Consider the following 23,158-nt stretch of genomic DNA (forward strand, 5'->3'; position numbering starts at 1 on the left):
GGTTCAAGGCACCAAGACCGTGGAAGACTACCACTAGAAGATGGAAACTTTGATGATCAAGGCCGATGTGGACGAGCCCATGGACGCTACTATGGCTAGGTTCTTATTCGGCCTCAACCGAGACATCTAAGACCAAATGGAGCTTCAAGAGTATGGAACCGTGGAGCAGATGTTGCAAAAGGCCATCTTGATCAAACAACAGGTCAAAAGAAAGAGCGACTCAAAGCCGACCTTTACTCTTAAGCCGTCCTTTGCTCCTAAGCCAAGTTATCAAGACAAAGGTAAGTCTTCTTCCACAACAATTACAGCTTTAAAAACTGATGTTCCTGCTCGTGTTGACAAAGGAAAAGCTATTAAGAATCCTAGCCGTGCAAGAGACATCAGATGCTTCAAGTGTCAAGATCTAGGACACTATGCCAACAAATGTCCGAACCAAAGAGTAATGATTCTCATGGAGAATGGAGAGGTTGAGTCCGAGGATGAACAGGGGGACAAGGAGGATCTTGGTCCTATCTTTGATGAGGAAGAGGAGTCCTTCGACTACCCACATCACGGACCATTGCTCGTTGCTAGGAAGGCTTGGAACGATCCCATCTTTGATGAGACGGACGGCCACACGGACGACGATCTTGGCCCGGCCTTTGACACTGATTCTGAGCCAATCTTTGATGAGGAGGACAGCTTTGACCACCCAGCTTATGGACCACTATTGGTCACTAGACGTTCCTTGAGTGTTCAGCCCAAAACCAATGAAAAAGAACAAAGGGAGAATCTCTTTCATTCTCGTTGTTTAATCTCTGAAAAATTTTGTTCTTTGATCATTGATGGTGGGAGTTGTACTAATGTTGCTAGTGATACTCTTGTCAGGAAGCTAGGGCTAGGTACTCGACCTTTTTCTCGTCCTTTCAGGTTGGAATGGCTCAATGAAACCGGTGAGCAGTATGTAAAGGAACAAGTCATGATCCCTCTTACCATTGGACGATATGAGGATGAGGTTGTTTACAACGTTCTTCCTATGGACGCTTGTCACATCCTTCTGGGCCGTCCATGGCAGTTTGATAAGAGAGCCATCCATGATGGCTTCACAAACCGACACTCCTTCGACCATAAAGGAAAGAAGTTCACGCTGGTGCCTTAGTCTCCATTAGAGGTTCACCAAGATCAGGTCCAACTCAAGAAGAACCGCGACCAGGAACCTAAGCCGGACGAGCCTGAGTCATCTCAACGGAACTCCAACTTCTTCATAAAAAAAAGTCAGGTCAAGAGGTCTCTCTACTCTCAAAAGCCATTTCTTTTACTTGTGTATAAAGAATCTCTTATGGCTTCACCTTCTTCTGACCTTGCACCGGAGATTCCGAGTGAGTTTCTAGATGTTTTGCAGGATTTTCTGATGTTTTTCCAGATGAGAATCCTAAGGGATTGCCACCAGTGCGAGGCATAGAACATCAGATTGATTTTGTTCCGGAGCATCTCTACCGAGCCGGCCAGCCTATAGAACCAATCCAGTGGAGACCAAGGAACTTCAGAAGCAGATTGGTGATCTTCTGGAGAAAGGCTACATCCGGGAGAGCCTTAGCCCTTGTTTTGTGCCAGTCCTCCTAGTGCCCAAAAAGGATGGATCTTGGCGCATGTGTGTGGACTGTCGTGCCATCAGCAACATTACGGAAAGTATAGGCATCCCATTCCTAGGCTTGATGACATGCTAGATGAGGTGGATGGTTCGTCAGTATTCTCTAAGATTGATTTAAAAAGTGGCTATCACCAAATTAGAATGAAAGCATGTGATGAGTGGAAAACTGCATTTAAGACGGAACTAGGATTGTATGAGTGGCTTGTCATGCCATTTGGTCTTACTAATTCACCTAGCACTTTTATGCGTTTGATGAATCATATCTTAAGGTCTTTCATTGGTCATTTCGTGGCTGTTTACTTTGATGATATTCTTATCTACAGCAAGAACCTTGATGACCATAAGATGCACTTGAAATCTGTTCTTGATGTTCTACGGAAAGAAAAACGTTTTGCAAATCTTGGAAAATGCTCTTTTGGAACAGATCACGTGGTGTTCTTAGGCTTTGTTTTAGGTGATAATGGACTTAGAGTGGACGAGGAAAAGATCAAAGCCATCCGAGATTGGCCGAGTCCAACGACCGTGGGCGAAGTAAGGAGTTTACATGGTCTGGCCGGCTTCTACAGACGATTCGTCCAGAAGCCCATTGAAGTGATCAAGAAGAACATTGGGTTCCGCTTACTGAAGTGATCAAGAAGAACATTGGGTTCAAGTGGGAACAAGCCCAAAAAGAGGCATTCCAGATTCTAAAAGGAAAGTTAACTCAAGCTCTTTTGCTTACTCTTCCTGATTTCTCTAAAACTTTTGAGATTGAATGTGATGCTTCGAGTGTTGGTATTGGTGCTATTCTGATGCACGATAGGAAACCCATTGCTTATTTCAGTGAGAAACTTGGAGGAGCCACGCTCAACTACCCCACTTATGACCAGGAGTTGTATGCTTTGGTGAGGGCTCTTCAAACATGGCATCATTATCTTTGGCCAAAAGAGTTTATGATCCACACGGATCATCAGTCCTTGAAACATCTTAACCACATGGTTTCATTGTATTTTTCTTTCTCCAATCAAGATTCTGAACCATATATACTCTTTTTGCGTTGTCAATTTGAACTGAAATTGGTATCATATACGTTTAAATATTGTCTGACTGGAATATTTTGAAAACCACGTTAAGCCTTGTTTCTAGATAATTTAATATCCGCGTGTTAGTGTAGTCCAATTTATTAGAATACAATATTGATAGGCTTGGATCACTGAAACTTAAGCTCACATCCTTTTCTTCAGCTTGCGAGGTTTTGAGATGCATCGCTTCGTGTTAAGAGAAGATCTACACATCAGATCCAGACTCTCTGATTCATCATCTGCAATGGCTCTTGGGTTACTTCAGATCCTAGTTATCAAGAAGAAGTAAGTATACATTTCTTAAACTTATAGACTATGAAATGAATGTATTATCCATTCTTAATTCATAAGCTTAGACAGCTGAACCTTTTTTATTGTTTTTTTAATAGTATTCATGATTTTTCTATCATTTTATCCGTGGTGTACATGTACTGCTCATTGGACACCAAACTCCGGAGACATGAGTGTACTTCAATACGAAGAAGTAAAAATGCAGAAACGGTCGGAATCATGTTCCTCTAGCACAAGCGCAGTGACTGGTGAAATGGCTTTACATTGGGTAAATGGCACAGACTTATGTGATTTGTATTTCAGAATCCTGATCCGGTTTATGTTTCTTCACTCCTACAATATTGATCATCTATTTTGGTTTATGTTAAAAAAGGATCATACTTTATGAACATAGGCAATTTGTTGGCATGTGTGATTATATAGTGGTCTTGTGAGAACATAATTGCTAATAATGTTCCTTTCATCGTTGCTTATTGATTCCTTCTGGTCAATTACAGATGCTTCTTGGTCCCAATGGCTGTGTGGATAATAGTACCCTTTCTAAAGGCATGTGTCCTCTCTCTCTCTCATTAAAATTCTATTAAAGCAATTTAGCTGATCTTGGTCAGGGAAATGTATGATCTTTCGATACTGCTTGTGTGAGTGACACCTCATTAAATCTGCTTGCAGATTTTAGTCAGTGTACTAAATCCAAACCAGCGGAACTGTCTTTGTGTAAAAACCTTAAGAATTTTTGTATTTCAGAATCCTGATCAACAGGTTTTTCTTTCTTCCTCTCATCTATTTTGGTTTTATGTTAAAAAAGGATCCACTGCTAAGACAGATCAGTTAATGGGAGTCTGGTTATTAAAGTGCATCCACTACGCTTTCTCTGAGAGATACATGCTAAGGCCAAGAAGGAAAATGGGAGCTCAAGGTTTTGATTTAGTTCCCCATAGTTTCTTGTCTTTTTTATATTTAGTTCTGATATTATAATGATGTTTGTGTAAGATTTGATGAAAATGTTTACATGTTTGTGGTACTGATATAAGTATATTTTGGTTTATTAATGAAATATAAATTGAATATTATTTTTTATGTCAATCTAATTTACAACAAAACATGTTTCTATGAACAGGTTCTAATAACACATAACCAATTACAAATATAGCATTGATACATTACAAAGATAGAACATACGATAACGTTCAAAATAATACCATAAGATTTCACTAACCATAGCAAGTTAAAAACAAAGCTATCATATGCTCTTTATATAATAGCGTTTAAAAAAATGCTATTATATATGAGAGACCTAAGATAGCTGGGGCAGATATAACGGTTTCAATAACGCTAACAAAAGCATATTATAGTTGTTTTCTTATGCTAAGAAAGAATATTTTTCTTGTAGTGTTGTTTGAGCGGATCTGTGCAGGTACTTGAGAGACATCCAAAGCTAAAAGGGGGAGATTGTAGATGCAAAGATCAAATGGACGTTCTGATACAGACGCAAGTACAACAGCGAATGGAACAGAGTCTGCAACAGAGAAGTGTAAGTGCGGATGAGCAAGTCAAGATGAAGATTGCGACTTGAAAATTGGATTGCGGACCAAGGCGAAGTTAATACGAAGACATCTTGGGGAGCAAGATTGAAGAGATTCACCTTGGAGAAGGGAGATCTCACGATGGGAAGTTTCTAAAAGACCTTGCAGAGGTTTTATTAGGGAACTTGTCTTATTTTGGTAGATAGTGAATATTAGGTACATAGGCGTGGATAGCCGACTTGGTTGTATTGTATATATAGTCATACTCGACCTGTGGATTAGGGTAGTCAAGAGAATTGTATTCTTAGCATAAGAGTGGAGTTCGCTAAACTTGTAAGCGAGTGAATAACATTAAGGGCTAAGGGATAGAAGTTCTAGAGATCTTGTATTCGATCTTATGACGTGTGAGGCTAGGGGAGCAAGTCAAGAATGATATTGATATTGTTCGAGTTCTGTTTAAAGAGAAACTTGTAAGTTCGCTTTTAAAATAATACTATCTAGTAATAACACGTATCTTTGTAGAGAGATTATATGGTGTACTACGTCCTTTACTCTCAGAGTTAGTTCTTGCATTTACAATGATGATGACAGTGTTATCGACCGGTGTACTGATGTCTGTGATCATGTCAGTGTGAGCAAGCATCGTGCTCTTCAATACCAGACATTCCGCCATTGTCGATGCTTAGATTAGTTTCTTTAAACTAAAAGGCTTCCCCTCTTTTTCCGGGACAATGGGGTTTCCAACGAAAGGAAAATGTGGAAAATATTTATATGGTGAGATAGTCTGACTGTCTAAGGAAAACGAGTAGAGATGGCACTAATGGCCTTTGGATGGGTTTAAGTTTTAAACATGCGTTAAATAATTATTTCGGTAGACGAGGGCTCGGTCCTTGTCTCTTTACAAAATTAAACAAAACAAGTCAATTACAATGGTATTTTATTTTTTCACTTAGCCGTGTTCAATATGTATTTCGGTCCGGTTTTTGTTAATTTTTTGGTTTTATAACAAAAGCTATAATTATATTTATCTTTTATAACAAACTTTAGTTTATATGACTAGAAATTAAATTTAGTAAAACATAATATTATTTCTTATCTAACTTTTAAATATAATATTTACGTTTTTGTATGAAAATAAAAATAAGAAAATAGTAATATTATAATATTATTAAATAATTATATTTTAACACAACAATTTACCAATAAAAATTATGGTTTATTTAATTTGATGAAAATAAGAAAAATAAAATAACTCTTTCAACTTAAAACAAAATAAAAATGTGTTGAAATCAATGTTTTAGTTATGAATATCATATTAATAAAATAAATAAATTATACATATAAGTATACTAATATATTTTAAATATTTGATTTATTTGGTTTATTTGGTTAGATCGGTTTATATACTGAACCATATGCATATATTGCGGTTTTTAAAATATTACATCCATTCGGTTTATTATGTATTATCAAATCCAAAACGCTTTCTATATTTCAGTTCAGTTTAATTTTATTTGGTTTAGTTTTACCGAATTAAACACCCTACGGATGGACATTTTACCTGATATCCGAAGCCGCATCCGAACCCGATCCGAAAAACCAAAACCGAAATCCGAACCGAAGTAGCAAAATATCCGAACGGATATTGAATTAGGAAAGATTGGATATCCGAACCCGAACGGATAATATCTGAACCTTAATGGATATCCGAAGATAACCGAACATATGTATAATTAACCTTATATTTCTAGCTACATCTCTCATTTTATATAAAATATTTATATTGATAAGTTGATATGATATACATATATTTACGGAGAAAATGATTTGCTACTCACTTAAAATGCATGTCAAACTTTTTATTTCAAGAATTAACAAAAGGTTACATCCAAAATTTTAAAACCCTAACCAAATTAATGTTTTTTTAGTTTCAAAATGTTATGTCAAAATCTATTAACTATTCAATGTATTAAAAATAAAAAATTAGTTAAGTGAAAGTTATATTTTTAAATACAAGAAATTTGAGAAATGAAAAAAATTAATTTTTTTTTTACAAAATCTAAAAATCCGAACCCTATCCGAAATAACCAAATCCGAACTAAAAATATCAGAACCCAACCCGAAGTTCAGAAATATCCGAACGGATTTTACACCTCTATACCTCTATACCCAAAAATCCAATCCGAACCCGAACGAATACCCGAACGCCCACCCCTGAAACACCCTACTTCCCTTGATAATAGAAGAAATGACATTTTACAAACTAAAAAGGTACAAATTCGACCAGGGCTGCACTCGACGTGTTTGAATCACCAAAATATGTATATATATATTTTTCCTTTTGGTACTTACTTTTAAGTATTGCTTCTCTTCTACAACTATTATATTTTTCATAAAAAAGTTATACATATTAAAAACACACATTAAATATGTATCATAAATGCATCATATTTATTAATTTCAATAAATTTAAATCAATAATTACAGAAAATTTAATTAACTTTTTGAAATTTACAATTTATTATTATTATATAGTAAAAAATTTATAAAATACCTAAATTTTATCTTTATGAAACTTTTATTCAAAATTTTATCATTGAAGAATGGAGAGAGCATGAATTAATGTATGATAAAACGTACAAAGTCGATTTTCAATAATCTCTCATTTTGGTGTTATTGACCGACTAGTAACAAATGCATTTTTTGTTTTTGATTGATATTCTCAGCATCCTATAAATTTTATGTGTTTGACATTTTATGTTTGATATATAAACACTAAGTGATTCTGATTTTTGCCATTAGGTGTTATCTGCATTGCACAAAAGATAACGGTGTGTTTTATACTGTTTTACGTTGCCTAGTGGGACGGAATTGACTCGAGTGTCAGTCAGATTTTGGGTATAGGCGTAGAGCCAGGCTAAAAATGATCAATTGTGCCGTTGCAGCTTGCATTGTATGTTTTAAAAGTTAATTAACACGTCGACCTTATCATGTATTAAATCATTTGTTTTATTGAGGCTAACCGTAATTACTGAACGACTGGAGAAATAAGCAAACAGAAAGTTACAGTTTAGTCATTACCCTTTTGAGCAATGATAAAAAACTGCTATATATATTCTCTCTGAAACAAGTGATCATACATATATGCACTGTACTATAAATTTTTAAATGTATGTCAATCAGCATAATATTCTACTCTACACAATTGTAGCCTTCAATCTTTAATAAGTTATCAATTTGGATTTCGCATAAAGAGCCACTATTCAGTGAACTCCTATTCCTCAAGTTACAATTGTTCAAATTAATTAAATTATTTATCCTTCAATGCTTTTACTTTTCTTAATTAATTATCATAATACAAATGGATTATCTGAAATCTTATCGGATGATTGACACGGAAAGAGTTTATGCAGATAGCAATAGTTTGAACTTTGAACACTGAGAGGAAGTTATTTGTCGATGTATTTTAATAGTTTCGAAAATTCAAACTAAATTTAGTGTTAAAATATATTAAAATCATATGTTATTGGTTTAATGATTAATAAATTCTAATTTAAATCAAGTGTTATTCAGTCATATGAATTTACTAATAAATTTGATTTCATAATAGATCTGAATAGATTTTTTTAGTTAAAAATACAAAAATTCAAATCTGAAAAAAAACCTCCGGATTTTTAAATACTAATCTGAAAAAATTTAAAAATTTGTATATTTTACTTAGATTTATAAATACTATACGAAATCTAAATCAATCAAAATATATAAACCAGTAAAAACTCTTCGGATTGACCGGGAAAGATATAAACATAAAAAATAAAAATAAAAAATAAAAGCATTGCTTTTGATAATAAAGAACCAAAACATTTAGAAAGTTACAAATAAATATGGATCGTCGCATATACTGAAGCATTTCATTTACCCCAATTACTTGCACATCGCTCAAGAATCAAAACAATCACCATAAAAGAACAGCATCTGCAAAATTAACTAGCACCGTCCTTTCGAGGGATGCTTGTCAATACAGAAATTTAAAAATCAACACTAAATTCATTCATTACTGTAGATAAATAAATCTAGATAAATTGAAAGATGTAGAGCTCCCTTCAATCCAAAGAAGAGTAAAAGCCATTAAAGGGCAAGTTAAAGCTCCTGAGATATGCAAGCCATATAACCAAATCCTTTTTCTATGTTTAAGGTTAGGGCTTATGGGATCCATAGCTTAGCAGCTTTTCTTTACCCTGCTAAACTCTCGTTTGAACTTGAAGGAGCTCTACTTCTGTATTTTTGTTGTTCTCATGAAAATCATATTGGAAGGCCAAAATCTGACAGAACACAAAGATGCTTGTCAAATCAAGATCCATTTATGATATGCATCAGATCTGAGAAACTATGTAAGCTCAAGATATCTGAACTCATATGATATGTATCAGATCTAAAAAAACTATGTAGGCTCAAGATATCTTAACTCATATGATCTAAGCTAAAGAAAATTTCTATCAGATATAAACATAATCCTATAAGTTTACGCCACAAAATAAAGTGGAAGAGAGTAGAAAACTAACGATTACGATCATAAAACCATATAGCTCTTTAATAACGAGATATATGTGTATATATATAATGATTTTAGGAAAAAAAGAAAACGATATATGTTTAAACAATAGAACCAAGTAAAAATGAAATAAACTTAGATTAAAGAACATGTCAAAAAAAAACTTAGATTAAAGAACTTTTAAGAGGCTATAGGAAGAAAGAGATAAGAACCCTAATTAACTCGAAGCAGCTTTAAAGAGAAGGAGAGAAAGAGAAGACACGTCAAGTTTTCGGGAGGAGTGATTGATTGAGAGTTATTATTATAGTAGTTTAGATTATTCGACTATTCGTTATGGAAGACAATATAAAAATATTGAAGAAAAACGAAAATAGGAAAAATAAACAGGTGGGTGCATCTGAAAAGAAATGGGCAGTGTCTGACATTGTTTAGTGTTAGATTCCCTACGCGTCACATGCGTCCTTGTTGGCTTTTGTGTTTCTTTTTCCCGAGATTTACTACTAGTATTATTTATAATAATAATTGTACTTAATTATTTCTACCAACCAGTCCATTACATCATTAAGGTGGTCTAACTTTAAAATTAGAGTTGGCCTACCAAATTATTCTATACTGAACAATGTGTTTTTGGATTGTGTAAGAGTAATCGAAGGTATATTAACCAACTCTAATGCTCCCAAATAAGAAAACACTAGATATTGAAGTAGTTGGATGTGCGGTCACGATTAAGTCAGATGATGTGGGCACAAAAGCAGGGAATTATTATGAGAATCTATGGCTAGATTTATTACGACGAACTTGTCGTATAAACCTCGCAACAAGTTTGGTCTCTATCATCAATTCATAGTCCTGGGCATTTAAGATCCCAATCGGATTTCGGTTTTGTCCAATCAGATCTCGTTTTTTCGAATTTATCAAAATCAGTTTCATTCGGATTATATGAAAATTCGGTTCGGAACCGGTTCGAGTTCGGATCAGGGTTAGTAAATCTTCAAAGAACCATTACAATCCGATGTACTTTCAGTTTCGGGTCCCAATCACTTCAAAACACTTGATTTATACCTATTTTGTAACCAAAACATAAGTAAAACCAGTTCTTCGGTTTTAAAGTATTTGATTTGTATCTATTTTGTAACCAAAATATAAGTAAAACCGATTCAAAAATATGAAAAAAAAAAACATCAAACGTGATCATTCAAAATCAAACGAAAGATGAACATAGTTATTGATCAAATAAATGAAAGTATAAAACAAAAAACTTAGTTTTCATGAAATGAAAAAAAATTATTCAATTAAGAAAAAATTAAAATCTAAAAATTTAAAGCCTCAACCACCACTTTCATTTAAAACCTTCCAGACAAAACTCCTTATATTCAATTAAGAGTAGTGTGAGCTTCTCATCATAGGCGTTAGATAGAGTAACGGTCTAGGTATGAAACAAGCATTTTTGTGTTTAAGTGGAGCTAATCAGTGTTTAGGGGTTACCAAATTTCGTAGAGGATGCAAGATATCGCGCAAAATTGCAAGAGAGGATAGATCCATTGATGTCCACAGCCTCTACTCGTTTTTGCATATTCTTCTTTAGGAACAGTCGCTCTGATTTGAATGGTTCTCATATCTTTTCTTTATACTCCTTCTAATTTATCAGTGGCGTCTGTCTTTTCTTTTATAATCTTCTCCTTTTTCATCACCTTATTCTGAAGTAAATAAAACTAATTTTTTTTTATTTTATTATTATTAGAAATCAGGATAATACATAGGTGATGGTGACGAAGCAGGAGGTAACAACTGTGATAGCGACATGCCACTGGAGTTCTTGACCTCCCATTCATTCTTGTCTCTTTTCTTTTCTTAGTTAGATCATCGGCGGCGAAGCGGCTGCTCCGTGTGCTTCGACCTATTCTTCAGCAAAAACTTATGTTGCATCATTGAGTAAGAGACTGTGTCGATCCTTTCCTCTCCGGCCCTTTTGTACATATCTGCACATAAGATACTGAATAACAAATGCATGAGGGCGGAACAAAGGCTTTAGGGTTTTAAGGTGGGTACTAGCTAAAGATGAGCTAGCCACTCAGGATCAGCAAGATGGATAAAAAGAATAAGAAGTCCTGAGTGTTGATCACGTTAAACCATATTCTAACACCCATAACAAGAAGAATTGCAGTCAAGATTAAGTTCAAGTTAGATGGAGTTAATTCTTTCCCGAGTAACCTCGACAAGCTGAAAGCTTTTGGAGAACAAGATGATGTAATGTCAGGGTGTTCTGGATCCACATGTGCGTCTGTCGCTTCTGCTAAGGTCACCGAATAAGATGAATTAGAGCACGAGGGTGGTTAATACACATCATAGAATAAGGTCCTGATTCCCACAAAGTTTGGACTGACTCGATCTTAACAAACTGACTCGATAAAGACATCAAAGCGGACTGACTCTAAACATAAAACCAAAAGTAAATGATTAGTAGCAGATAATCGCCTCCCCCAGACTTACTTCTCACCATCCCTGGTGAGAAAATAATTAGAGGAAATACCAAAATAATAAACAAGTGCAGGAAACAGAAACAAATATAGAAAGAGTTCAAACGGATATAACACTGGAGATATAAATAGGAGACTGCCTAGTCAGTATCATCGCTCTCGGACTGGCCCGCGGAACGCATGTTCCTTTTGCGTGGAGTAGCCCATGGAGTCTCTTCGTCACCCTTTGCAGTTCCTGCTAGCTCCTTCCCTCGACGATGACTGCGTGGTGTAGACTGGTCTTGACAGGTTCAGCTGTGCTCGGAGCTCCCATGCATCTTCCAGTGATTGCCTTCAGTATCCTCTTCATGAGAATGTTGTTCTTGCGCTGAGAATCTACCATCAAGCGTCGGTAGGTAGCGGCATCTGCGTTGTCATCAAGGGGACCCAGGTCATATGCATTGTTGCCTCCATCTGTGCAGACAAACTCAACATCATCCATAGTATCGTCACGGTAAGATAACTTTGGTCGGTGCAGAGATACTGAGCATCAGGAACGAAACAGATGTTGGTCACATCACTTAGCGAGGTGATGTTCGGTTGAGGCAGCTTGCAGTAGAGGTTTCTCCCGTCCTGACTGAGGAAGCTGCAGGTGTTCTCGTCGCGGAGAATCTGGCAGTTGATCAGGTAAGGGATATCAATGAACGACGTTGTCTCATTACACTGACAGACGCTGAGATCAAGCTCTAAGTGGCGGAAGAGAGGAGTAAGTGTTGTGGTCACGAAATCCATGGTTCGACCAGAGTCTCACCAAACCGTCCAAATCGGCCATGTAGGAGGTACCAGCGACCGAGGTTCAGTCCAAGGCGTATATCTCTACAAAAAGAAGAACTTTCAACATGAAACCATTTTTATTGGATTTTACACTCAAGAAGGAGTCCATCCCAATTGGAATCGAGCCAAAATATTCACGGAGCAAGAAGTTATGAATTTTACAAATCAGAAGTTTCCCAGCCCGTCCATCTGCGAGTACCCGACTTTAGAAGAAGATTAAAGCTCAGTTAAAGAGCGGCCTGAGGCAAAGCCCATTATAGGAGTCAAGAGGAGTTTATCAGCTTTCCATAAAGTCCAAGATCAGGAGAAATGACCACGGAAATTAGGAGTTATGATCAATTCCCCAGAACTGGCCAAACCGACGTCATCTATGGAAAGTCTCCAACCAATTCAACTTGGTTCGACCCAGAGCTATTTATGGGAACCAGGAGATCATCTTAACCAATCAGGAGGTATTCCAGAAGTATTTTGCTGCACCAGAACCCAGGAGATCAGTTGGTTCAATGGAGAATCACTTAAACCCAACCGGAGCTATTTATGGAAAGATTGGACAATCTTTCGGTTTGATCCATTCCAAGCAATTCCAATCCAACCAGGAGAACCAGACGACGTCCAGGCAAAACCAAGACATCCAGGAGACAATATACACGAGCCAGAAGAGTTCTACAACTTCATCCCATGCACCAGCCCACATAGGAATAAGAAGATCCCCATTATCACCAAACTGCCTTATTTGGAGCTTCAAGCATTAAAACTCCAACAGCTCTTTTTCCTTCAGTCTATGCACGACATCAGCACCTTCCAGACTATTAAGAAGATTCTCAGGAAGCTCACTTACCCCCTCAAACCGTCCAGATACAAGGAGGACACCATCTACATTCATCTGGCCAAGATTCTCATCATTAAGCCTCCAACGGATAGTTTTCAAGGAGCCATCAATTCCTTTGCTTCCAAGTTTATTATTTCGATTTTATTTCTTTCCTTATGTCATTTTATGACTGTTAGAGAGTCCTTGGTCGAGCCTATAAAGCTCTAGTCTTTGTTTCATTGTAAATCACCCATTTTGAAAGTAATAAGAATTATTCAGTTTTTCTAGTTTTCTTAAAACTATTGTTCTAAGTCTTTTGAGTTTGTGTGAAGCAACTCCAAAGCACCTTGACTTATCAAGGCTCCTTTCCATAGAGTCTTGTGGCGTCCTCAACCCCCCCCCCCCCCCCATCCTTCCATTCCAATTCGTTTGCCAAGCTTGAGAGTGATACACATCCAGCAAGCAAAGCACCATCTCAATCCACTTCAATCATCAACTGATTAGGCTGAGAGTGTCACACGAACATCAGCCTAATTCCATGCTATCTATCTTTATTTATCTTGTTTTATCATATTAGAAATCATATCTCATTTGTTTTTACATTTGTTTTCAGGATCATAACTTGCATTCCATCATATCGCCCATCCGATCATATCTTTGGTCGATCCATCAAGCTTCCATCAACCATTTTGCCATCCCTGATTTCCAGCCTGCAACATTTGGTATCAGAGCTCAAGCTCCTGAATCAGGTCACTCTATCCCTGCATCATTCGTATTTGTATGCATTTGTTTTCATTTAAAAAAAAAACAGTTTTTGCATTGTTATTGTTGTTCTTAAGAAAAGAAAACTAAAGAAGAAGAAGTTGTCTAGTTTGATCCACGAAATTCTTTTGAAATACTTGTCTAGTTGTTTGCATTCATTCCCCAGCTCCACTTGCCATATTTAGATTTTGTGCATTCATTTAAAAAAAAAAAAAATCTGCATTTCCATATTTGTTTCTTGCATTGAAAAGTTAAAAAAAAAAGAGCATAGCATTTTATTAATTTCGTGCATACCATATTTGTTTCATAATTTTTTTTTTATTTGCATTAAAAAAAATCATTCAGATTAATTTATATCATTTTGGGTTCAAGTATACATATTTGTTTCCATTTTCGGTTACTTGCATAAGAAAATTCAAAAAAATAAGTGTTAGTTTTCTTTCCATATTTTATTTTCACTTGTGTTAATTGTCATTCCATATTGATTCATTTCGTTTATGCATTGAGAAAACCAAAAGGAAAATTATTTTAGCATAGTTTATTTCATTTCGGTTCATAATTGCAATTTTTCGGTTTAATTTTAATTAGCTTGCATTTTTGGTTCTTATTTTGATTCGACCAGGATTTTCCATACCTTCACTTGATCTTTGAGAGTGTTTTCAGGAAGCCATGGTAGGAAAAACAAACGGCCAAAGTCAGATGGCCAAACAGAACCAACAGTTGACAGCTTTGCAAGAGATCAATGATCGGATTGCTCAGTTGAGGAAAAGAAACAAGGCACGAGTCCAACGTCCACAGCAAGGAGAAAGGAGATTTGGAGACTCACCAGAGGCTGTCTATGTCGAGCCCAAGCCACCAGATCCTTCAAGGATCAATCAACATCCAACTTCTCAAACCCATACTCATCATGTTGCTAATTCTCGGTTTGATCATAAATCTTTTGCTGATAAAATTGAACTCTTTACATTTTCAGGAGGAAGAAGTTACCTATTTTGGGAGAGGAACCTTGATGAATGGTTTCACTACAACAACATTCGGAAAGAAGAGAGACTATCTTATGCCATTGATCAGCTAAGAGGTAATGCCTTTAAATGGTGGGTACAAGAAGAAGAAGATAGATGGTTTTACAAGGAGCCAGCTATCAAAATGTGGAGAGATCTTAAGAAAGTCATGAGGGATGAATTTGCACCAGAACTCACAAGATCTAAGATCCAAAAGATATACCCAAGGAGGTATCTAACTCATGGTTCCAAAGAAAAATCAGACAAACCGATTTTTCAAGAGAAGGCCAAGGTAAGTCCTATACTTGATAAATTTGTTTATAAATCATCTCCCACTGGTATGAGTCACTTGTCTTTGTCCAAGGATGTTAAGACAGGTCCTGAGATTGAGAAAGACACGACCTCCACATCTTTGTTGGAATCAAAAGTTGTCCATGATTTAAGTCTAAGAGACAAAGAGATTTTAAACCCAAAGAAAGAGGAGTCATCAAGCCAATGTAAGTCTTCTAACTCTGAGGATTTAAGATATCAGACATGTTATAGATGTCATAAGAAAGGACACTATGCTGTATTTTGTCCTACTAAACAAGCATTGATAGAAACATCACTAGAAAAGAAAACTGATTTATCTATGAAGAGTGATAGTTTTATTCAATCTGATTTATTAGCTCAAAATTCTTGTATGATGCACTTGTCTTTGTCAAAGGGTGATGTAACAGGAACTAAGGAGCATGAATTCAAAGGAGAGGAGCCACCAGGCGCCACACCTGTGATGGACCAGAAGATGGTTCAAGACACAATGCAGTCCACGTTGCTTAAAGAAGTAAAACCGGTCATAAAAGTATCCCACCAAGGTAAGTTTCAAACACCACCTTTGGATACTAGTACTGACGTGTGTGTTCTTGGTACAGGTAGAACAAATGAAAGCTATAAGCTTATTGTAGTTCCAAAGAAAGAACCAGACCCTAAGCTCAGCCATGAACCCACTTCTAAGTGGAAACCGAAATCTGAACAATCCATTGTTCAAGTTCCAAAACCTATGGTAAGATTCCTTTTAGATAAGCATGTTCTTAATATTTTCATGACAGATATAATGCACTTGCTTTTTGTCCAGAATGTTGAGAATTTTTCAGGTTGCAAAGAAGAAAGCTTCAAAGAAATCCCACCGGATAATCTTTTGTTGCTAGGAGAATCAACTCCAAAGATGATCAGAAACGTGACCACCAAAAATTTGAAGGACCATCCACTCCAGAAGATAAGAAATGACCATGTCCAGAGCAGAAGCGTGATCCATTCCTATTTTCTCAAAGGAGAACCACCTGATACAAATTCGATTCCCAAACCGAAACAGTTCCAAGGTAAGGTTTTAGAATCTCAAAAGAGGATGAAAGCTGACTTGCTCTATCTTGGTGCAGGTTACATAGTTTTGAGGTCGAAACCTTGTCAAGAGGGAGAGGATGTTGTGGTCACGAAATCCATGGTTCGACCAGAGTCTCACCAAACCGTCCAAACCAGCCATGTAGGAGGTACCAGCGACCGAGGTTCAGTCCAAGGTGTATATCTCAACAAAAAGAAGGAATTTCAACATGAAACCAATTTTATTGGATTTTACACTCAAGACGGAGTCCATCCCAATTGGAATCGAGCCAAAATATTCACGGAGCAAGAAGTTATGAATTTTACAAATCAGAAGTTTCCCAGCCCGTCCATCTGCGAGTACCCGATTTTAGAAGAAGATTCAAGCTCAGTTAAGGAGCGGCCTGAAGAAAATCCCATTATAGGAGTCAAGAGGAGTTTATCAGCTTTCCAGAAAGTCCAAGATCAGGAGAAATGGCCACGGAAATTAGGAGTTATGATCAATTCCCCAGAACCGGCCAAACCGACGTCATCTATGGAAAGTCTCCAACCAATTCAACTTGGTTCGACCCAGAGCTATTTATAGGAACCAGGAGATCATCTTAACCAATCAGGAGGTATTCCAGAAGTTCTTTGCTGCACCAGAACCCAGGAGATCAGTTGGTTCAATGGAGAATCACTTAAACCCAACCGGAGCTATTTATGGAAAGATTGGACAATCTTTCGGTTTGATCCATTCCAAGCAATTCCAATCCAACCAGGAGAACCAGACGACGTCCAGACAAAACCAAGACATCCAGGAGACAATATACACGAGCCAGAAGAGTTCTACAACTTCATCCCATGCACCAGCCCACATAGGATAAGAAGATCCCCATTATCACCAAACTGCCTTATTTGGAGTCTCAAGCATTAAAACTCCAACAGCTCTTTTTTCTTCAGTCTATGCACGACATCAGCACCTTCCAGACAATTAAGAAGATTCCCAGGAAGCTCACTTACCCCCTCAAACCGTCCAGATACAAGGAGGACACCATCTACATTCATTTGGCCAAGATTCTCATCATTAAGCCTCCGACGGCTAGTTTTCAAGGAGCCATCAATTCCTTTGCTTCCAGGTTTATTATTTCGATTTTATTTCTTTCCTTATGTCATTTTATGACTGTTAGAGAGTCCTTGGTCGAGCCTATAAAGCTCTAGTCTTTGTTTCATTGTAAATCACCCATTTTGAAAGTAATAAGAATTATTCAGTTTTTCTAGTTTTCTTAAAACTATTGTTCTAAGTCTTTTGAGTTTGTGTGAAGCAACTCCAAAGCACCTTGACTTATCAAGTCTCCTTTCCATAGAGTCTTGTGGTGTCCTCAACCCCCCCCCCCCCCCATCCCCCCCCCCATCCTTCCATTCCAATTCGTTTGCCAAGCTTGAGAGTGATACACATCCAACAAGCAAAGCACCATCTCAATCCACTTCAATCATCAACTGATTAGGCTGAGAGTGTCACACGACCAGCAGCCTAATTCCATCCTATCTATCTTTGTTTATCTTGTTTTATCATATTAGAAATCATATCTCATTTGTTTTTGCATTTGTTTTCAGGATCATAACTTGCATTCCATCGTATCGCCCATCCGATCATATCTTTGGTCGATCCATCAAGCTTCCATCAACCATTTTACCATCCCTGATTTCCAGCCTGCAACAGTAAGCAAACTCCCATAACGGTCTTTCTTCAAAGAACCTTTGACCACTCTGGCTTTCTTGTCCACAAACATCTGAGCAAGCACACAACCAGGACTAGTTGTCATCGGCGCGGTCGGAATCCCAATGTCGGAGGATTTGAGCTCGTCCTCAACACTGGCACATAGCATTTGCAACTCTCCACGTGTCACCTTTGACGTATGGTCCTTTGTGAAGAGCAGATTTCTCATGACCTTAGCAGCAATGCGCAGAACAGGGTTACAAATGTGAGACTGACTGGCTGATCGGGATTTTAAATCCCCTGAAGCGATGAATTTCCAGAATGCTTGCTCTGGAACAAACTTCCTTGGAAAGGACGTCTGAGTGTATTCCTCGGACATCTCATAGACCTCTCTCAGCGCTTCCAAGTAACGGAGTGCTTAATACCGCTCGCAAAGAAAGTGAAGTAGGCATCCTCAAAGATCGGGAAACCGAGCCTTTTGAAAGTGAACTTCGCAGTGGCTAGGACTTGCCTCACCAGATCAGGGTACAACGGGTGAGTTCTGTGACAGAGATCAGCTATTCCCAGCACATGGATAACCGCATGTAAATCCTCATGGAGGCATAGGTTGCTCAAAGCCCCGGCATCGACGAAACGGGTGGGGAAGATGTTGGTTTTGAGCAAAGTGTTGTAGCGGCGTGAGGCTTCCTTATCCCATCTTGTCTCCGAGGACTTTGGGATGTTCGGATTTGTGATGGAGATCTCGGTTCCCTCTTCTCGTGGCCATGGGTAGGTTGGGGGAACAGTGTAATCCTCCCGTTCACCCCGAGCGTATGGTGGCTTGATCCTGGATACTGCCTTGGTTTGCTTGGGAGCCATCTTCGCGGAGCGGCTGCTCCGAAAAATTGGAGACTGTTTCGTTTTTAGTAACTCGGGGTTTTTGATTTTTATCCTGCAAAAAGTAAAAAGAAACACAAAAACGAAATCTAGAATAAATATTTACACTTACCAGTGGGTTGTCTCCCACCAAGCGCTTGGTTTAAGTCACTAGCTTGACTTGGTTTACCTATTAAGCTAAGGGAGGATCGCTTAGAGGAATTTCTTCACCCTATGCGATTGTTGTCTCTGCAAGGTATGGGTTTATGCGTTGGCCATTGACAACAAATTCTTCCACTTTCGTGTTCAGCAACACAACAGCTCCGTTGGGGCGGACCTCTTTAATGGTGAATGGTCCGGACCACCTAGATCGCAGATTTTCAGCGAACAATCGTAGCCTTGAGTTGAACAAGAGCACCTGATCCTTAGGTTGAAAGTTGCGGTTGATGATCCTCTTGTCATGGTAAGCCTTAGTTCACTCCTTGTAGATTTTAGAGCTTTCATAGGCGAGATGCCTAATTTCCTCGAGTTCGTGAATCTGCATGGATCGTCTCTCTGTTGCTGGTTTGATGTCAAAGTTGAGTAGTTTCACAGCCCAAGCACCTTATACTCCAACTCAACCGGTAGGTGACAAGCTTTACCGTACACCAGATTGTAAGGAGTGGTCCCGATTGGTGTTTTCTAAGCTGTTTTGTAAGCCCAGAGAGTGTTGTCTAGCTTGAACGACCAATCCTTGCGACTTGTGTTAACTCTTTTCTGCAGGATGCTCTTGATCTCTCTGTTTGAAACTTCTACTTGCCCACTAGTTTGAGGGTGATATAGCATGGCTACCTTATGTTGCACGCCGTTCTTCTTCAATAGATCTGCAAAGATCTTGTTGATGAAATGACTACCCCCATCGCTGATGACCACGCGTGGTACCCCTAATCTTGGGAAGATTATGGTTTTGAACATCTTAGTGACCACCCTTGCGTCGTTTATGGTACTGGCAATCGCTTCCACCCACTTAGAAACATAGTCAACTGCTACCAAAATGTACTCACTCTTGAAGGATGGTGGGAATGGTCCCATGAAGTCGATTCCCCAACAATCGAATACTTCAACCTCCAAGATGAAATTCTGAGGCATCTCATTCCGTTTACTGATATTCCCTTGTCGCTGGCATGAGTCGCATCTAGAGATGCAGGAATGGGCGTCTTGGAACATTGTTGGCCACCAAAAACCGGCTTGAAGGATCTTAGACACGGTTTTAAAGGTCGCAAAGTGCGCTGCATAAGAGGAACCATGACAGTGATAGAGGATTCCTGTAATCTCAGATTCAGTTACACATCGTCGGAATACTCCGTCCTTGCAGCTACAGTACAGATAGGGTTCATCCCAATAGTAATGTCTTGCTCCTCTCAGAAATTTCCGTTTATCATTGCCAGTGAATTTGACAGGTTCTTTCTAAGCAGTTAGATTGTTGGCGATCTTAGCAAACCATGAAAGATTGGGATGTTGCTTTTTGATCGTACAGACAAGGTGTTCCAGAACGCTGGAGCAAACTGGACGGAGCGGTTGTTCTGTGACGCTTCCATGACTGATCGAGTAGACATGCTCGACTGGAAGGGTGTCATCAAGGGTTGTATTTTCATCTATTTTCATTTTGGAGAGGTGATCTTCAACGCCATTCTCAATGCCCTTTTTATCTTTGATTTCTAGGTCAAATTCCTTGAGTAATAAGATCCATCGGAGTAGCCTTGGTTTCGCATCCTTCTTCGTCAGCAAATACCTCAATGCTGCATGATCTGTGTGCACTATCACCTTAGATCCCACTAAGTAGGATCTGAACTTTTCAAAGGCATAGACAATTGCTAGAAGTTCCTTTTCTGTAGTTGCATAGCGACACTGAGCTTCATCTAATGTCCTGCTCGCATAATAGATCACGTGAAGCTTCTTGTCTTTTCGTTGTCCTAGCACAGCTCCAACTGCGAAGTCGTTTGCGTCTGTCATGATCTCGAATGGGAGCTCCCAGTCTGGTGGTTGCACGATGGGTGCACTGATTAGAGCTCCTTTGATCGTGTGGAAGGCTGTCAAACAATCGCTGTCGAACTCAAATCTTGTCTCCCTGCAGAGCAGGCGAGTGAATGGTCTTGCGATTTTGGAAAAGTCCTTGATGAATCTTCTGTAAAAGCCAGCATGTCCTAGGAAACTCCTGATTCCTTTGACAAAGTTTGGAGGTTGTAAGCTCATCAGCACTTCTTATTATTATAAAAAATTACGATAATTATAACATCTTTTATTTTTTATTTTATATATCATATAAAATAAACATTTTAAAAAGTAAATTGTATCTAATTTTTTAAAGTATTTGTAATAAACAAAACGGATAAGAAATCCGTAAATATCTATATATTTTTTGGATATCTGTAAATTTCCAAAATAAAGTAAATAAAAAAATCAATATTCATAATATACGAAACAAATTATAAATACCAAAAATTATGTTAGTATTTGCTATGTGTCCGCCCCTACTTAGGCTTCGAATGGTAAGCAGATCAAACCCAAAACGCAGATCAAACAGAACAAATGCAGATCAAGCAGATCATGCAGAACAAATGCAGATCTAACTGATTAAGCTAGTTTATCAAATTAGCGTGTTTAACCAAATGTTAAAAATAATTTTGCAAATTAAATATCTAAAAAATACAAATTCTTATCTATTATTATTTTTTATTAATTTAATAAATACAAAAAAAAGTTTAAACATTATATAAAAAGTAAAAAAAATTACAACAAAAAAACGGTAAAAAATATCACTCTAATAAATATATTAAAACTTAAAAATTATATAAAATTCATTAAAATGACAAAGAGTATTACTTGTCCCTTTAATTAATTTTATAGTCCAAATTAAAATCCAATTAAGATCCAAAGACGTTAATTAGGGCTGGACATAAAATCATTTTCCTGAATTTTGAACCCAACCTGAACCAAAAAACTGACTCATACCAAGTTCAAAATGTAAAAAAATACCTGGATGTGTTTTGTAGGGTGTTATAAAAAATATCCAAAGCAAAAGTGTTATTAAACAGAACTCCAACGGGTGAAAAATATCTGAAAAATCGATCTGAATGTCCAAATTTATATAGAATATAAATATTTAAAAAATAAATACACTTAAAATATTAAATTTCCTATTTATTTTGCTATGATATATATCAATAAATATTTAAAATTTAAATAAGTATCTTAAATACTTCATTTTATGTAAGTAACTATATATTTTTTATGTTTTTCTTTTAAATTTTAGATTTTATTTTGGGTATATCTGAACCGATTTATTATAATCTGAATCCTAAATTTTTTTTTCATATCATTTTCCTCAACCATAAAAATAATATTATTTTATTTATGTTAAATATTATCAATTATAAAAAATAAACTATAACATATATGTTTCCTTAACTAAACATTATATAATTCTTTAGTATAAGCATATGTTCTGAGATTATATAAAAAATAATATGCGTGACTATTTATTATTAAAAATTATATAAAATTGTAAATATGTAATCTACATATACATAATTTTCTATTAAAATATTTATAGAATATATAAAATATGATTATAAAATTCGTTTAAAATAAACTACTAATAAAATGAAAAGATGGAACAATATATTAAATGTACTTTTGAAATGAAATATTATGTGATTTAAAAGTGAAAGAAATAAATTAAATGAATATATTTATTGGTAGGAAGAAAAGAAAAACAAAAACAAAAACAAAACAAAAGACAAATGATTCTCGTTGGTCTTCGGCATATTTTTGGTGTCTTTCCTTTCTCTCATGCAGATCAATGATCATTAAATCAATGACCAAATTTATTTTGCATGCAGATTTTATGATTTTCTTTTGTTCTGCATTTGAAAAATTGAATTGAAGAAAAAATTGCAGTTCAATCTGCATTGATAATGGTCAGCATATGTACTGTGATACATTTGTAGCGTTAGAGCAACTTTATTGAGAGTTTCTTACTCCTAGGTTCTTAAAATACATGTATGTGTATGTATATATTATATAGGCGTATGTAATTGTGGGGTTCTAAGCTTTACGGGAAGCCCAACCGAAAATTTCTTAAATAAAAAATTTTCGGTTAGATTTTCCGTAAAGCTTAAAACCCCGTAATTACATACACCTATATAATATATGCATATACATACATGAATTTTAAGAACAGCAGCAATAAACCTCCAATAAAATTGTTTGCGGAGGGGAAGATGAAACAACTCATCTCAACTACAAGCTACTCTACAACTCTCAACTGGTTAAACAGTTGTCACCATAA

The 23,158-nt window shown here is 36.8% G+C and overlaps 1 protein-coding gene and 1 long non-coding RNA gene across 2 annotated transcripts; both read left to right on the forward strand.

The window, feature by feature from the left end:
* On the forward strand, positions 1–3,532 carry LOC125582097. The gene is made up of 2 exons (XM_048748608.1): positions 1–3,250; positions 3,480–3,532. The coding sequence occupies exon 1, from the start codon at positions 137–139 to the stop codon at positions 1,136–1,138; it is 1,002 nt and encodes a 333-aa protein (XP_048604565.1). The 5' UTR covers positions 1–136; the 3' UTR covers positions 1,139–3,250; positions 3,480–3,532.
* Positions 3,533–3,649: 117 nt separating this feature from the next.
* Positions 3,650–4,052, forward strand: LOC125582098. Its single transcript, XR_007319956.1, has 2 exons — positions 3,650–3,741; positions 3,806–4,052. It is a non-coding gene; the product is annotated as an uncharacterized LOC125582098 (long non-coding RNA).
* Positions 4,053–23,158: the final 19,106 nt, after the last annotated feature.

This window comes from Brassica napus, chromosome C2 (assembly GCF_020379485.1).
Source record: "Brassica napus cultivar Da-Ae chromosome C2, Da-Ae, whole genome shotgun sequence".
Taxonomy (NCBI): Eukaryota; Viridiplantae; Streptophyta; class Magnoliopsida; order Brassicales; family Brassicaceae; genus Brassica; species Brassica napus.

Excerpts from the sequence above, each read along its gene's own strand:
- LOC125582097 (XM_048748608.1), top strand. The coding sequence starts at position 137 with ATGGAGCTTCAAGAGTATGGAACCGTGGAGCAGATGTTGCAAAAGGCC.